Source organism: Buteo buteo, chromosome 4 (assembly GCF_964188355.1).
Source record: "Buteo buteo chromosome 4, bButBut1.hap1.1, whole genome shotgun sequence".
NCBI classification, from domain to species: Eukaryota; Metazoa; Chordata; class Aves; order Accipitriformes; family Accipitridae; genus Buteo; species Buteo buteo.
The window spans coordinates 10,173,958-10,192,357 of record NC_134174.1 but is presented as its reverse complement, the minus strand read 5'-3'; the positions used below and the strand labels follow the sequence as shown (position 1 = coordinate 10,192,357).

The 18,400-nt window shown below is 38.3% G+C and overlaps 1 protein-coding gene across 1 annotated transcript in view; it reads right to left on the bottom strand.

Annotated features, from left to right (window-relative positions):
• Positions 1-839: 839 nt before the first annotated feature.
• SEMA3E (semaphorin 3E) overlaps positions 840-18,400 on the bottom strand; it is a 146,654-nt gene continuing 129,093 nt past the window's right edge. Inside the window, exons 12-17 of the mRNA XM_075024733.1 lie at positions 17,233-17,324; positions 16,012-16,053; positions 12,705-12,871; positions 6,663-6,730; positions 4,199-4,338; positions 840-2,540 (exon numbers count right to left, since the gene is read on the bottom strand). Coding sequence (XP_074880834.1) covers positions 2,088-2,540; positions 4,199-4,338; positions 6,663-6,730; positions 12,705-12,871; positions 16,012-16,053; positions 17,233-17,324 — 962 coding nt within the window. The 3' untranslated portion in view covers positions 840-2,087. The remainder of the gene's footprint in view (positions 2,541-4,198; positions 4,339-6,662; positions 6,731-12,704; positions 12,872-16,011; positions 16,054-17,232; positions 17,325-18,400) is intronic.

Genomic DNA, 18,400 nt, shown 5'->3' with positions numbered 1-18,400 from the left:
TGCCACAGCCTTCAGTGCTGGCACTTTCCATATAACTGTAAACAAACAGAGGATCCTAACTGCAGCTAAGTTCCATTAAACTGTCACAGAAAAGTGAATTTATCCAGTCTCCTGTATCAGATCAAAGTTAGCAACTGCATGAATCCATGCAAGGCTGGGCACAGTGTCCAGTCCCATCTCTTATACAGGCATTCTAGCTAAACAAAGTGCAAACCCTCAGATAAATTGATTTCCTTAACACAACTGGCTGATGGAAAGATTTACCTGCTGTTATACTGACAGAAGGTGAAACCCTGTTTTCCTCATACTCCGGTTGCTAGCAGTGTGCCCACGGGCTCCTTTCAAACAGCGGGACACTTGCTGTCCCCAGAGGAGCACGGCAAAGCTCACTGGTCCTGCCAGCAACTGCAGGAGCCTTCTCTCATGCACAGCCTGTTTGGAAAACACTGGGTTAGCATCGATTGCTGCATTTGTTAACACAGCAAACCTAGAAAATCTCTGTTATCCAGGCTGTTAATTCCCACTAAGTCTAAATTCTGTTTCGTGATTACAAGTTGAAGCTCAGCATGAACCCCCATGGCTGGTGAATCCCTTGTATAGTTTCTTGGTGGCATCAAAATCAGTATCAGCTTGGCTATTTCCCCTATTGGCATCATGTTCTTATTTAAGGAGTTAACTCATTTGTGACTCATTTGTGTTTATAACTTCCCTATCTTTTTTTTTTTATTATTTCCAATTAAAAAAAAAAATCAATTCATATTCTAATATCAGATTTCTCAAGTAGTGAAATGCTGTTTTTTCTGCATTTTCTGCATCTGGTTTCTTGTACTTAAAGAAAGATATTTTTTCTTTTTTTTTTTTTTTTTTTAAGTAAGTCTTGAAAGACCTAGATTGTAAGTGACTCAGTTCTTTGATCTCCTCTCCTGGTATCACTCACAAGAGCAGCAAAGCAGCCCTTTTGACCAGTTATCACATATCAGGAAAAGACTTACCTGGAGCAGACCCTGAAACTATAGAAAAACAGCTGCATAATGCTGTTCTTGTTTTTAATCTACATCTTAACTTTTTATGACTGCATTTTACCTCAAAAGCACATTAACAACATAAAGCATTACTTTAAATGTTTTTTTTTCCAGTATAAATGACTTCCAACACTGCCTTCTAAATCTGTGGATTTAGCACATGGAGACTAGAAGGGTGTGCTGAAAACAAACCAGCTGTGGATCTGGGTAACATTTCTTCGCTATACACATTTCTTCAGAAAATAGATGATCGTGTCGGATTTTGCTTTGTTTTGCCACAAGAGGGCACTCCCTTAATTCATGTCATTACCAAGGCAATGTCCATTACTACAGACAAGATAGACTCGTTTTCTATCTAAACCATTATTCCAAATTTTTATATAGATAAGTTGAAGAATTTCATTCTGTTTGTGTTCTCAGCATGCATTTGACTTACATCAAGTTACTAGGCAATATTATTTAGCTGTGAGAGCACACTGCGCTTCATAAATGACTGATAAGACAACAAATGGTGGGAAGTAAATAGCATTTCCCTTCATTATCCTTAGAAATAGCAGTACACTGTATTAACACGACTCTTTGTTCTCAGTGATAAACTCAGACAGGTCACAATCAAAAGGAAAGATCTTAAGATGTGCCACCTTCAGAAGCATGAGAAATTTGTGAAACAAAGAAAAGGTATGTGTTATATTTTTCATCCACTTGTGAATGCTTAGCTATTTGAATTTGTTAAATATGCCGTCATGTACAATAATATACAGCACAAGCATGGTCCACACAGGAAACTGATTCAAGCACTCAAAGTCTGAAGATTGTCATGTCCTCCCTAATGCAAAACTCTGATTGCATTGACCTACTTACAATCAGATAGTTAAGAAGATTTTGTTTAAAATGCTTCCAAACAGTCATCATGAGTGTACAGTATAACTTACCATAACATTTTTGTTTTCAGTCCCGATATTTTATATATATAAACCTGTGTCATTTACCAAAACCAAGACTGATTTCTCCCTCTTACTTAAGTCCAAATAAAATTTCGCCCAGAAACCGGATGGATTTTGTCCATCAAGAGTCAGCTATGTTCCTGGGCAACCGGTAATGCTCTGGCCTGATCCTTGCTTTCTTCTCCTGAGGGTTGGCGTATTTCCACTTGGATGGAGACATTTTCAGCTTTTTTCTCTTCTTATCTGTACACCACACTTTTTCACAGTATTCTTCCACCCTCTGGAAGTTGCTGTAACCTATTAGTTGAAGAAACTCCTTGTACCATGGCTTTGATGCCTGAGGTATACTGCTCTGCATTGGGCATGGCATTTTGTGAGGTATCTCCTCCTCATAGTCTTTATTGAACATTTCGTCTACACGTTCTTCCTCGACTATTTCCAGGGTGATTTTCCTGACAGTGTGAACAATGCTGTGTTCCACCGTCTGACAAAAATAGGTCCCTGCATCCAACCGATGCAGCTTCAGGAATAAGAGGCCAAGGTCCATTTTGATTATTCTATCATCTGTCTTCACCTGAAAAACAAATTGATGCAGTTGTAGAGCACAGGCCTTTACTATTACATTAAATCAGTGCAATTACTTCTGAACTGTACTTTCATGAATATAATATTAAATATTGAGAGGAAGATTGGAGATCTGTGATCCTTTAATTCAGAGGTTTTAAGTAACAAAAATATTTACTTGAAGTAAAGTAGAGATTGAGCTGTGAAAAGAAAGTGGTCTAGAGAATCTTGGCAAGCATGGAAGAAGAGATAGCAGAGCAGATAGTTTCCCATTTTCCCAGCATGGGTTACTCACTTGTGGCTAAATCACAGAGGGAAATAAGGTTGAAACATGCAAATAAACTACTGGATGGAAAACAAATGGGCATTTGCTAGATGACGTGCTGTAACTGTCACTGTGAATTCTCTTATATACTGACAAATATTCTTGAGGTCACACACACAGGTATTTGTATACCTAACTGCAGGACCATTGTGATCTTAAAGCCTCAGTTCTGAATTGGTATTTGAGTTCCCCCTACAGCTCCTGAAAGCTACATTATCAACTACAAGCCAATCGTGGATGCTAGCAAGCAGGGAGCACTGTGCTGTCTAATCCAGCCATCAGAAGTGCTCAGGAGAATGGAATCCTCCATTCCGTTGGTCCCTTCCAACCCAAACCATTCTGTGATTCTATGACTCTATGATTCTACTTCTCTCTGCTTTTATTTGTGTTTTTCTAATGTCTATATAATTATTCATGAAAAATTGAATAACTTTCAGGGGAAACTTTAAAACAAATCCATCCTGGTTGTATAAGACGTACTGGAAGTTTAGAGTCTGTTTAGATTTACACTCCTGGTGACCAGTATCTGAGCTACTGGGTCTAATGGGATGTTTATATAGTAGAACATCCGCCCTACCTCACAGTTCACTACCTTCTGTGAAAGACCTGATTAATAGTTTGATTTTAAGAATGATTATGCATAGATAGGGATATTCCAGCTAAGTACATGAGGAAATACCAAGTGTGAAAAACCATGCAGAGATTTGGGACTTGGACAAAACATCTTCAGATGTCTATGGCTAAGCTGGGCTCTCACGTTTGCAGCAGAGCCTAGCTCCTAGGCAGTAAGACAACCATCCTTTTCCTCTGGTAGTCTGAGGTTTTTCTCCCCATGTCCTTCCACATACTAAGAGGGGATAGCTACACTGATTTGTATCAGAGAGGTATTGAGGAATAAACATAGTAACACTTATGAAGCATTTTCGTAACAGGGAAATATATGTAAAAGAGAGAGAGAATCAATCAACACCCATTTTCAGAAGGTTCTGTAATGTAATGGGTGAGGCAGCAAGAATTAATAGATGTTAAGCTAGACTAGCTTTGGGAGTAATATGTACACATTTCACCTCTGCAATAACATACCAAGAGAAGTGGTGGGTTTTCTTTTGTTTTGAGATCTTAAATCAAGTTTCACTACATTTCTAACATCTGTGTTCAAGATGCTGAATGCAAACACCAGATGAAATTCTCAGGTCTATTAATTCAAGAGAGCAGATGAACATAATGATTTTCCCTGACATCCATGTACATTTCAGCAACTGATGACAGGCCTTTCAGTGAAGATGTAATATTCCTAACAGCAGGCTCTTTTAGTTAAAAAGTTAATATATAAGAATATTTACCTCCTCCTTCTTAGTTTCATGTGCTCGCTGGACAAACCAGATTACTTTTGCTTGTAAGGTCCGAGGGGTGCACTCCAGAAGGGTGCTGTTGTACTCTATTCCATAAACAAGTCGCTCTTCAGTCTTCTCCAGGACTTCACCTGGAAGGAAAACAAATGTTTAAAAATATGTGTTACTGCCAATACTTGTTACACTCCATATTCAGGTATATTTACTTTTAAAAGTGAAGTTTAGTTCAGATCCAATGAGATAGTGACTGAAAAGCAGCGTCTGGTGAAGGTCTGACCTGGGAAGTGAATTTTCCCATCATCTCAGACTCTCGCAGGATCTGGCCATAACATAAATGGACCAAATTCTGCCATGATTCAGCTAGGATTATACACAGAAAAACAGATCTTAGCCTTTCACACTGCTAATTGCTTGTGTCTGGTTCTTATGAATAGTTCATCTATTTCATTTTCACTCAGTGAAACAGGAGGATTTAATACATGCCTAAATATAATAAATAATTAAATATTTTTAGGCATAAAAATGAGAGCACATAGCATTATGCAGAATGAAACACTTAAAACCATAAATACCATAACCAATATTATACATATCCATGTTATAAACATGTAAAATGAACGTATAGTTTTGGCCCAGGGGTGCTGATAAAACCAAGGTGAATGAAATTAATCAAAACTCAATTCTGCTTTTCCATCCAACAAAACATCTGGAGGAAGATAAACTAGATGTTACACTGGAGGAGACCAATCACCGCATTAATGAAATCATCTTATTCCATAGTAGTGAGACATATTCTTGAGACCAACCAGTTTTATACCCGAAAAAATACAGAGTTTGATATCATTGTGATTGCTCTGCTGTATTTCAAACTTACTGTATTCTTAGTATTTCATATTGGAATATACTTTTCTAAAATCTACTATATCCTCCAATGGGCTTCAATTTTAATGAAGCCTTCTCTGTTAAAATATCTAGCTATCTAATATTTAATATCTAAAATATCTTTTCTCTGGCTATCTATCTAAAAGGATCTTTTATATTTGGGGTTTTTTCCTTCTGTTGATTGTTATCCTGAAAAATACTAAGGATGTCCAGGCAACTGTTTTCTGTCTGTTTTGCCATTACCAATACCAATGTTTGAATCATCACTTTCCAAGGTTTGGACAACACCATTAGACACAATAATCTATCTTTTTTTTTAGGACTGTTGTGGTTTAACTCCAGCCAACAACTAAGCACCACGCAGCCACTCATTCACTCCTCCCCACTCCCAGTGGGATGGGAGAGACAATAGGGTAAAAAAGTAAAACTCGTGGGTTGAGGCAAGAACGGTTTAATATCTAAAGTAAAATAAAATATAATAATAATAAAAAATATAATAACAATAGTAGTAATGGAAAGGAATATAACAAAAAAAGAGGGTGAAATATCAATATAACAAAATATAACCAAAAAAAAAGAGAGAGAAAGTGTTTTTAAGAATGTTGATAACACACTGGTGTTTTAGTTGTTGCTAAGTAGCGCTTATCCTAAGTTAAGGATTTTCCAGTTTCCCATGCTCTGCCAGCAAGCAGGTGCACAGGGAGCTGGGAGGGAGCATGGCCAGGACAGCTGGACTGAACTAGCCAAGGGATATTCCATGCCATAGAATGTCATGCTCAGTATATAAACTGGGGGAGTGGGCTGGGAGGGGCGGATCACTGCTCAGGCATCGATCAGTGGGTGGTGAGCAATTGCATTGTGCATCACTTGTCTTTTTCTTGGATTTTATTTTTCTCTCTTTTTTTTTTGTTATATTCTTCTTCATTACTATTATTATTATTACTATTATTATATGTTTATTATTATTGGTCTTCTTATATTTTATTTTGCTTTAGATATTAAACTGTTCTTATCTCAACCCACAAGTTTTACTTCTTTTTTTCGATTCTCCTCCCCATCCCACTGGGAGTGGGGAGGAGTGAGCGAGCAGCTGCATGGTGCCTAGTTGCTGGCTGGGCTTAAACCATGACAAGGAGAAATCTTGACCATAAATACAACTTTGTGTTCTGACTTGTCATTACCCATGTCTGTGCTATGGAACTCCTGCAATTCTGGCTGAGTGTCCTGGCAGTATTTCATATTCATTTCAGGATGCAGCCCTGTTGTTTCTTATCCCTGCCCCATCTTTCCACTTGCATTTCTGTTGGAAGCCCTTGAAATGTATTAGCCACATCCTAGTCTAAATGACAGGGCTGTAGGACTACATGAACGCTATGGGATGCACCTGACCTGCCATGGAAACAAAGTCATTCTTAGACCTGGATGACATGGGCTCATCCCCATGACTCTTATTATAGGAATATGCCAGTAAAAAAACTCAGGTGAGATCATGGTCTGGTTCATACTCTTGGCAAAGTCTGTGCTCTCTGCTCCAGGCATTTGCTAGCAATTTGTAAACGTGTGAGTAGATTACCAATGAACTGCTGGCCAAAGCACTGCTGCGCTGCATTTCCATGTCGAACATCTTGTCTGCGGAAACGTCTGGGGGGAAAAAAATGGAACTGTTTGAGATAACATGTTTAGCTTACAGATTGTTGGGTTTATGCTAAAGTGGTACTCATTAAAAACATAAGGAGCTAAATCTTGATTCCTAAAACTTTAGCATTTTTGTGAGAAGTACTCATTTATGCATCATTTTTTTCTCTCTACTCAACCTATTGGGAATCACGTCCGAAAAAAAGAAACACACTTGTCTGGGGAAGAGGCACAACTACGTGTACAGTTTATACCTAACTACACTAACATTATAAATACTAAAACAAGATCCTCTGAACCAACTGGGCAACATTCAGTGCTAGTAAGAGTCAAAGGGACCTTCAACCTTCTCTCTCTCTGGAAGGCAAGGAAATATTCTTTTTTTAGTTTAGAACAGTTTGCCATGTATGTGAATGGTGGTTCTTTTATCCTTCTCTGTCATGCACTTTTTTCACTTGGGAATCTCAAAGTGCAGAGCAAATACTTCATTTTATTATATCTGTGTAGCAGACAGTTGTTAAGCCCATTTTTCTCAATAGGGAAAGAGACACATTCATGACTTGCCCATGCCTAGAAAGAGAGCTAATGGCAGAATTGTGGTCAGAACCTGTGAGCCCTGGCTGTGACCTGGAAATAATGCAATTGCTTTTGAGAGAAAAATTGTTGTGAGTTTTGGGCTTTGGGTTTTTTCTATACATTTACAGGAAAATAATGAAAATCACAATTGTGCAGTGCATTCCAAGAAGAATTGCACTTTTATATGGCAATTTTAATCCCTGAGTGTCCTGATAAATAAAATTACGATTGCTTACTAGGGAAATGAAAGAGACTATTGCAATGCCATATCTTGCCAGATGTAGTATTTCCAACAATGAGAAATTTAGTTATACTAAGGATACCTTTCCTATATTTGCATAAAAAGTAATTCTGTACTGTATTACTAATGCCATACATAACAGATTAACAAATATGCAGTGCAGAAAAACTTACACAGCAGGTAGGTGTACAGTATAAATCATATATGATAGAAACAAGCAAAGCGAAGCAGTTTTGTTATTCTTTGCATTTACTACTTAAATAATGCTTTTTCTCCAGTGCTATGTGAACTGAAAAGGCACAATTTTTACTTGGCACAAATTGAATCTACTGAAACTCTGTAGATTTACGCTAAAGATCTTGCCCATGGATGTTACTCATTGTGCTTCCAAACTGGCAGTAGACAGCAATTATTTTCTGAGTTCTGTCACCTGTATGGACTTCTGATCCAGTGGTGCTGGTGGACCAAGAGGGCAGCTTTAACCTTTACTGATATTCACACCAGAACCAATGTTTTGCCCTTGCTGTTTCAGGGGAATCTGCAAATTCAGTGGGGACTGTGTTAGGCCTTTTAGGCAGAAGCACTAAAAATACATGCATATCATTAAACAAAACCTGAGATTCTGAGATAGCTACAGGGCTTTGTCATGCCCTGGGAGTTCTCATGGTAATGTATAGATGTGCTTACTGATAACTCTGCAAAGTGTCAGCACTGAATAATGCTGCCACCAACTTTGCATATCTGTGTATACAGATTATTCAGAAGAGACATTCTCTTGCACAAATATACATAAATACTGCAGACATTAGCCTTGAAAAAAAAAAAAAACAAAATCAAAAAAGAAAACCCTGCTGCTGTCAGGCCCAGCAGCCCTATCTGGCAGGAACAGGACAGTTAGCAGGCATGCACTATTTACTTTTCAGTTCTGAAGATCATTGTAGAGCTAAAACAATCCTAGTTTTGTAAAATAGGATATTTCTCCAGTTGTTAGAACTGTTCAAGCAAAATAAATGTTTGTTTGATGGAATTTTACTGTTCTGAGTGTGAAGACTAGGGAAAATATATTTACCAGTGCCTTCACTTGCTACTTTTTTGAAGAGAAGGAGAAAATGGGGAGAGGTGCTGAAAGAGAAGAAGATGCTGGGAGATAAACTTATTTTACGAATAGTGACATAAGCCTGGTATTTGTTATTTTTTTCTTAGCAATCATTTCATTCAGAATTCCATGAATAATAGAGTAGCAGACAATTCCTGAGATAAACTACTATAAAGAACAATTTTCAGTGACTAGAAAATGTACTGAATATATGGAAGTGTCTTTTGCAATCTATAACTTCATGTGTAACTCTGTGCTTTCAGGAACTTAGTAAAAATGATCCACGAGAAAGCAACACAGTCGTCATCATCATCTTTATGTTCCTTTATTATTACCCAAGTCGAAATGGCTCAGAAAGAAAAGGCATCATTGCAGTTTGCCTAAGTAGGTCATGAGACTGAGTTTAGGTTTGCCAAATCAAATATTACAGCAGTGATATTTGGCTTAGCACAGGGATTTAGCTGCAAAGCGAAGGCAGCCCCTTAGCAGCCCCGCCTCCCCACCCCGCCCTGCCCTGCCCTGCCCTGCCCTGCCCTACCCCACCCTGCCCCACCCAGAGGCTGCTCATCAGTGCGGCTCCACCCCCTCCTCCAACCTGGGCACTGGATCACAGGCAGGTGGCAAATAGGGCCAGGAGGCCTGGGGGTAAAAACCCATAGATTTGGAAAATAAAACTGTTAGGAGTCTGCTGCTAACCATGAGAGATGAAGAGCAAGTTTGTATGATTGCTGATGGAAAGGGTGGTGGAGAAAGAGGCCAGAGAGGGAGAGAAGGCAGGAGGGTGACTGTCAGCTTCTTAAAATTAGCTAAGAAATCAGGTTACCAGACCTACCCAAGCTGAAAGAAATTTTAAAATTACTTCAGCCCTTTTTCAACCTGGATGGTGAGCTGGCACAGCAAAGAAACTCACTTGTATAATTTAGTGCTTGTTTAGATAAAAATTGAACCTGCCTAAATCAGATTGCAGAATAGTGAACTAAAGCATTTATTTAAGTCCTGAACCTCTCTGCTTTCTCAAGCATACTTCATGGAACTTGAATTCAAGATAATTTCCATCTAGCATCTTAAGTATTTGCAGTATGCAGGAGCTGTACACGTGTAACTACCATGACTTCATAGTATGCTGCACTGTCAGCATCAAGATATAGGGCTTTGGGCTTTGTTTTTATTTGTCCTTAATTAAATCCTATATTTAATTAACTATTCAAACTGTGCATTTGCAAGGAATTATAATATAGGCTTTCAAAATTCTACACATTAGTACCAGCTGTCAAGCAGAGGGTTTTTTGTATTTATGTTGCAGTTCTCTCTATATCCTGTACATGCCTGAGTTTACAGTTTTTCTATTTCATGTTTCTCTCAACACTTGTCATACCTTGGAGGCATTAGAATCTAAAACAGAGAGCATTTGAATCAAAATGGGGAGGACTTGTACATCCCTGCTTCAGTTCAACTCTTCACCAGTAGGAGTGGAATTAAAAAAAGAGCCCTTAGTAGTGCTCTTACTGCACTAGCAGGGTTGCTCTTACAAGTCCAAATCCCACCTAAATGTACTGTATGAGGGCCACATTTGAGCAGATAGAGCTGGTATTAAAGTCAGCTCAGGTGTGCTGTAATGTAAGGCACAGCTCCATAAGTCCTGATGAAGTGAAGGCAGACAGGAATGGTGGCAACAAGCACTCTCCAACGCCCCTTGTACTCACATTACTTGTACTACCCTCTACAGCTCGAGGAGATATCTGGAGCCCTGAGACAAGGCCAAATTAAGATGTGTATGCTCTGGGATATGGCATTAATTGTGTCTGGAGCCCAAGGCAGCAATGGCAGGGTTATCACCTGCTCAGGGTCACTTGATATCAGAAAACTCCATGTTGTCTACTGAGACCTGCCTTTTCCAGCAGCGCTCTCTGCCTGGAACCCAGCAGGAGGCAACTTAAAACAACTTCCATACTCGTGTCCTAAGTAGCTCTCCCTGCCTGTCCATGTACCACACAGTTAGTGTAAGCTTATAAGTTTAAAATGGTCTGAGTGCTAAATTGAACAAAGCAAATGCCATCTATCCCTCTCAGTATTATTAGTTCTTGCTGGCTGATCCCCAAACTCTTATATGTAAAACAAGTTTTGCAGTCTTCAAGAACATTCAATTGAGTGCAAATCCCTTCTCCAAAGCTGCAGTGCTTCTCTTAAGAGAAGCAGAGTGATAACAGCAGTATTTTCTTCTTTTAGAGGCTGACCTGCTGAATGTTGGGGAGGTAAGGCACAGAAAGGTGCCTGGGGTGCTGCCCATATCACTCAACCCTGGATAAATGCGTGTGTCAGGGGACTTAAAGGCTGCTACTCTGGAAATTGTCTTAGGTGAGAAATATGCTAAAAATGTTCAACAGAGTTCAGGACTGACTGAGTTTCTCTTATCTTTTCTTAGGCAATAAGTAGCCTGCACAATAACGTAAATGCTGATACAGTCTTAGCAGGCTGCTGGGAATTTTTTTACCCCCCTCTCTTCCCCAAATGACTTTTATGTCATTAGATGAGTAACCCATATGCTTTATGATTATGATAATACAATTTCTATTTATACTGTAGGAAATTAATCTCCCTGGCCTGCTATATAGCTGGTCATCTTTCTTAACCTGGGGCCTGAAAATTTTAGCCAGATTCTTCTCACACTGAGCAGACAACCAGAGCCCACTTCGTCCCTTAGGTCTGCCTCCAAAAAGCATGAGAAGACCGCAGTCCTGCTTGTAAAAGTGGTGTAGATTTCCTACTTGGTTTAACCTACACCTTAGTGTAATAGGTCCAAGAGATTCTTAATTATGCTGAGTCATTGGCTGTATTTCTCATTTTTACTTTTTAAAGTGCCTTACCCAAAAAGTCGTGTTGCCCAATGTAACGTGGCTTTGTTCATTGTCTTACAGAAAAATCCACAGAAATGTCTGTTGAGCCTGACTATAATCAGCAGTACATTTGCCTGAGTGCATCCAGGCTCATGGAAAGATAAGGTAAGCAGGACAGAAAATAAATACCCCCACACACACTCCTTCCTGGTTTTCCTTAAGAAATAATAATAAATTTGGGATGCTATAACTTGGTTTTGAGTGAGCCATCTCCACTGGTTTTCAAGACTTTCTCCAGAAGTTACTCAATGCTTTCTAGTCCTTGCAGTTCATGTAGGTCTAATACATATATATGCATATATTTGCAGAAACAGTAATTGAAAAAAAAGCCACAGAAAGGATTTGATTTATACATTACCAAGATTTTGCTGACTAAGGCTAGAAATTGCTCTCTCTAGTGGCAAAGCTGACAAAGTCTTGTGAAAAGGTCTGGATTAAAATATGCATGTTTTAGCTGCTTGATTAAGTATCTGTGTAGCTGAATTGGTGAACCTGGGTTTAAGAGGGAAGGGACGAGGACAGTTATATGGGAAATTACTGCACAAAAGAGTGAAGGCCAAGAGCCATGAATAAGTGAATGGTGATAGAGAGGAGAAGCATCCCCAAGGGAAGAATTAAAGTACCCGAATTAGGTTCATGCTTTGACCTGGCCTCTAGAGTAACTTGTCTTTATAAATTCACTAGAGAAAGCCTAAGCCTAACCTTAGCTTTTGCAGATACTCTGGTTTCATTTTGGCTGGTGAAGGTATTTGACTATTAACACAGAGTCGTCTTTGCTTTTTTTGGAAATTCTGTTATATATATATTATTGCAGTGTGATACATTTGCTGTATAATACTACCAAAATAGGTCTCTGATGTTGTAAAGAATCTTTCCTATGCACAGCCAAAGATGTATAAGGAAATTGAGGTTTGTTTAAAACTTACTGCAAATAATTTCTAAGTGATTTTGCTTCATTCATAAAAATATTCCTGGTACTGCAGTTTATGCCATCCTGTTAATTTGGCTCTTTTGCAATTCCCTAAGGTTGTGCTAATAAATTAGCAGTTAACATATCTTCTTACCGCTCAGTTATTTTTATAAGGGGGAGATACGAAGTACTTTGTGTTGCAGTAGGAACTCTTTACATAGGTATTTTGCAAAAAGGTTATCACAGAAGGTAACAGTTCTCACCTCTTTGCCTGCATTCCTGTGGGATAGTATCGGGAGCAGGAGATCCCATCCCAAGCGCAGTACGGATCTCGAGCGAGGCAGCAGTCTGCACAGGCAGTGCCGTACATGTCACACTGGTGGAACTTCACTTGTGCTATGACCGACTCGGATCCAACGTAGAGCTGTTGCTGGAAAAAATACACCATGTATGATTAAATTCCTAGTATTGCCACTAAAAGTTCTGTTACCAGTGGAGTTATTAAAAAAATGTTAGCTTTATCTTTGCTTGCCAGTTGTGCATCCACCCTGTGCCCTGAGGGAGGCAGAGTTACTCTGTAGGAAAATATCTGTTTATAGACTAAATTCTCCTGCATGAGGACAGAGGAACAGAAAGAAGGTAAAATGAACAAGTTTATTTTGGTATTTCCTCGCTTCTGAAGTTTCAGCTTTGTAATCTTTGCGTTTGAATGGGCAGGGTTTTAAGTTTCTTTTTCTTCCTCAAGATAGTTTCCAATGCCTCCCTCTTTACACTTCTCTGTCACCTAACTGATCTGCAAAAAAACCCTTGACATGAAAGATTTTAAACAAAGAAGTTCAAATTTGCAAAAGTTATAAGCAACCTCAATCTGGGAGTTATCAAGTAAATTTAACTCTTGATGTGGCTACTTACAATATGGTCACATATACACATGCACAGTAGCAGCATGATTTGTCTAATCCCTCAGTGCACAGAAGATAGGTAGATTTTTTTTTTCCCCTGGTGCTGTGCAGTCTTTCCTTACAAATTAAATGGTCACATTGTACTTCTTTAATATTTATTTGCAGGGTGTTGGGTTTTTTCAACATTAGTGCTAAGACTGAATCTTCTGAGTTCACATAAATGTCCTTTTCAAATCAAATGAAAGATGATCAATCTAATTCTTGAGATGCTGGCATAATAAATTCAGAAGAGAATAGCTTGAATTTACAGGGATTTGAGAAAAAGGCTTGTTGCTGGTGAATGTAAATGGTCTGAACACAGAAATATGCAGCATGCACTGCAATAGGAACTGCTCATGCACAGCTCACTTCCATGATTTTACCAGTCAGAAAAAGGATTCCTAATGAACACTTAAATTGTACTTATCCTAATAGCCAAACTTAGTCCATAATTCCCACTCTTTCAAAATTCCCAAGCTTTCAAAGTCTAATATTTTAAAATTGTTTAAAGCTGGAAAATACTGGCAGCTCATTTAGTCTGGCTTACCTATCACAAAACATGACATTTAATCCAGATAATTAATTCTTGTTCCTAATTACAGTTCCTATATCTGTTTAGATCACAGACATTTAACTTTCAGAAATGCCAGGGGAAGAAACTAGGAGAGGAAGGTAACAGCAATGCTCGAAGACCTTTTCAGCTGAGATAAACCAGATAATAGCAGCAGGAACTGAATCTGCCAACTGGAATGAAGAAGAAACCTAGGATCGTTGTTTGAGAGGAATTCTTTCTTGTCTGCAAAGGCTGCAGTGTGATTGTCCCAGAAGACATGAACAACACTTTCAATGAGACATATGAGATGGGATTTTCTCTTTCATCTTTTAGCAGGGGTAAAGACTACTCTAAGTCTTGGTTCATCAGAGGAGGGCAAAAAGCATCCGATATCTAGCCAACTGAACATCAAAGAAGAACATTCCTTCCCAGCCTCTGCAGATAACTAGCTCAGCCCTGAAACATGATATTTTATTGTACCACTGACTTAGTGAAGACTGTTTAGTGTTATAAGGAAATTGAGACAAAGTTAGCAAGAAGGTCTCCACAGGCTCACTAACTCCAAGTTCAAAAGAGACCAGCCAAAATGCTTGAGCTACCTAACTTTTTTCACAAAAACTGAAATAAGTTATACCTTCTGCTCATTTTAAAGATAAAATTACTTGTTGCCAACCCTGTCCCTAATGTGTATTCCAACATTTAATTGTCCTCTGTATCAGAAAACTGTATCATATTTCAGGATTAAGTTTATCTACATTCAACGAGCTGAATTTGGTTATTTAATCTGATATTGCTTTGCCATCGATGTTCAAGAATCCCTGTACACATACACTGGGAAGTCACTTCATTCAGTAAAATTTTATATTGGGCTACCCTGTTCTCTCTCAGTCTTCTCTCTAACATCTTGAAAAAGTTAAGCTACTTTTACTTCTCAAGAAAAGGTTTATTCTTCAACCCTTGAATTGCTTTGGTGGCTTTTTTGTAATTCTCTCCAGATTTTCCAGATACTTTTGAATTAGTAGAGTTAGCAGCCCTCTTGGGAGCTGGATGTAATGAAGGAAGACTACTTCATTTTTTATACAGTATCTCCTTTTTACTCTTCCAACACAATCCTTTTATCATGACATTTCACTGAGAGTTAAAGGTAAGGGAAATATCTGAAATGACACCAAAGTCTTTATCCAGATAATCACTTAGGTGAAGTGTTAGACAATCTAGTCTCCAGAGCTGCTCACAGTCCATGGAAAAAAAAGAGATTGATTCTGGAAATAATTCAGGATATTTACACCTAAGATCCTCTGAATCACCATCAGAGGAGTTTGTCTTTCTGCATTGCCTACAGAAAGAATGCAAGTTGACTAGACACCAAGACTAAAATGGTCTTTTGGGGCACGCTCACACTTCCTATTAATGCAATTTTCATTCTTGTGTTTTCACTATGTTTATGTGCACCTACATTGCGATGGATGTCTAAGATCTATTAAGATATAACTATCCTGGGATGTTTATAATGGCTTCTTCTCGACATGATATGATGATATGGTATGGATGAGAATCTACCTGCAAGAGTAATAAATTGGGTGTTTATATTAGCAGAAACTAGCAGAAACTCAAAAGGGAGTCAGATCCAAACAGCCCTGCCTTTCATGGGCAACTGAATACGTGGGAGAGCCAGCAAGGCTCTTTTTGCACTGATATCCCCATGGGGCTGAAGTCTGTCTGCATTTATCAGCAAGGAACTTTTCTGTGAGTTGCCATATCCACCCAGGTAATCCCTACTGTCATTACTATGCCAGTAACTCACACAACAGGTTGGGTTTTACTTGCTTTGATATGCATGATAGTGTGAACTAAGGAGATTTAACATTAGAGTTGAAAAACATAAATGCTTCATAAAGGAACAGAGCATATAGCCATAAGTTTATATTACAAAAGGATTACATGTATCAGACCAGATCTCATTATAGATGATGTACATCCATCTGTCTATCTATGCATCTATCTATCTTTATAGAGTTTATAGCTTTGCTACGTTTGAGTCACGATCTTCACATTTCAAACTTGTCAAATACTTACCCTCTTTGAAGAGATCTCCATAGAAATAATAGGAACTGGAACCTAGAAAATAGGAAATATTTCCTTGCTTAACCTTTTGCTATGACAATAAATTAGGTAAAATAGTGTTGATGTTTACTTATACTCAGCTTTGCTACAATCTTTGACTTTCTTTAACTTCTGATGCTACAGAAAGATGTGAGGAAATTGTGACTTTCAGGAATATTGCTTTAAAAGAGTTTATTTAAAAACAACTAGCCAACACTTAATTCAGGATTATCGGAGCCACAGGAACACTACAATTTCACTGTCAAACATGACATTAGCTCTTGCCGCCACTGAATCTCTTTTGTCCTGCTTGAGAGTGATAAGTGGAATGGTCTTTATAACAAAACATTCATTGAAGATAAGATAAAAATAGCAGGAATTCCTTCTTTTACCGTTGTCCTCTCTGCCCTCTGCTCAGATTTCCTGGACCAATGGCAAGACATAGCTCCTAATAGGTCTATTGAAAACCAGCTTGATCAAGAGGGGCAATTTCTGTGATTTCCCCCCCAGCAACAAGTCAATAGTCACATTACCTAAATGCAGGTACCAGATTTAAATGCCCAAGTCTGGATGTTAGATTTTCCCTATCGTTGTAAGTTAGCCTCCTACTTTATGTGGCTAACATGACATGATGTGAATACTCACTAAGAGAATTTCATTATATTAACTTTGCCACATACCAAATACTAAGCTTTAATCGTGGGTTATTCTTAAACAGAATGGAGTTTTGTCTCACTAGGACTCAGGTTTGCTCACTGTAAAGACTGATTAACTGAATCACTCTTTCTGAGGATTGGGCTTTTCTTATCTGGACCTCATTTAGGCTTCCAAGATTGTAGTAGGCACATTTTTGTGCATGTAGTTATACTTTTTCAAATATTTAATTGGATATGAGGGAAAATGAAATAAAATGCAGTAAGTTTCTAATTAAAAGTCACACTACAACCTCCAAGCATGTAAACAGAAAGACAGTAGTCCTGGTTTGCTGCAATATGCTTCAGTACTTGGGCTATAACTCCACCTCAGAAAAACTTCAGCTGAAAATGAAGATTTCCTGTCATAAAATAACTAGATCGTTAGAAAATTTCTTGCACATAACTATCATATATTCGACTATCCTCAGATTTTTTAGACATTTTAATTCTGTAGAAAATTCAAGACTTGTATGTATGCTTCATATACAGCACAGTTCACCTTGAATACTTGCAGCTCTTCAAGAATCACTTCTTCCATTGATTCTGTCTCTTGATTGTAAATTGTAATGACTTTCAGCACAATTCCATTATCTGGGAATAAATTTAGAAAGAAAAAAACAAAAAAAACCTCAAGGTTATAATTGGTGGAAACATTTATATGGCCTTCAAATACATTAAATGACTTCTTCAAACTGATAATGGATAGAAATTTATAAATATGTACAGGTAGTTGCATATTTCTGTTATCAATGAGGATTATTACTCTTAGAAAATAAACACATATGACAATTTGTCCCTGGCAAATAAGAGTCAAATGAGACATCTCTGAGCTATATCATCAATTGACTTGTATTTTTCAAACTCTGGGTCATAATCTGTTGGTGAGCTGCAAAAGGATCAAAGAGGGTGAGCATATTTCAGAAAAAGAAATGAGAGTAAGCAGGAGCTGAGTCCATCAAAACAAGGGAGTCTAAAGTAGCTTTAATTATAGGATCTGAGTGTTTATACTAGTTAGGAAACTACTAACTATCCTTAATTGCTGGCAGCAGCTCCGTTCCTCCAGGCAAGAGTACAAAAATCCTTCAGGGGTTCATTGTCTGTTCTCGCCCTCCTCTAGGGAAACACTGAGCTGATGTTGAGCTGAAGGTGTTAATAAAGGGAAGATGAACCAAAAAATCCCTGCACATTCAAAAAGTCTAGGGCACATTGGAGTTCAGATATATCAGCCTCTCTGTCACTACAACTCTTGCAGGAAATTAAAACACATGAATAGCATCTGGTCTTCCACCACTTCAGCTTTGTCTTGCTATTATTAGAGTAGTCCTGCTTTCCTTAATCTCAAAATCTGTCATCAACAATGGCAAATACCACTTCCTTTCTTCTGTTACTTTCAGTCACCTTTGATTTACAGGGGAAATATTAAGCAGACAAGCACTGGGAAAAATGTTCAGCAAAAGATCAAAGGGGCAAACATTAAGAGGAACCATTAAACTGGGGTCATACACCACTTCTCAAAGAGAATATGTAATCAAAGGTATCTATTTTGTGGTGGAACACTAGAAAAAAAAAATTGCATTCTGAGCTCTGATCTTCATAAGAAAGTCGCTCTTCGAATCCTGCTGACAGACACGTGAAAGTCCTGATGTTCAGGCTTTGCCTTTGATGAA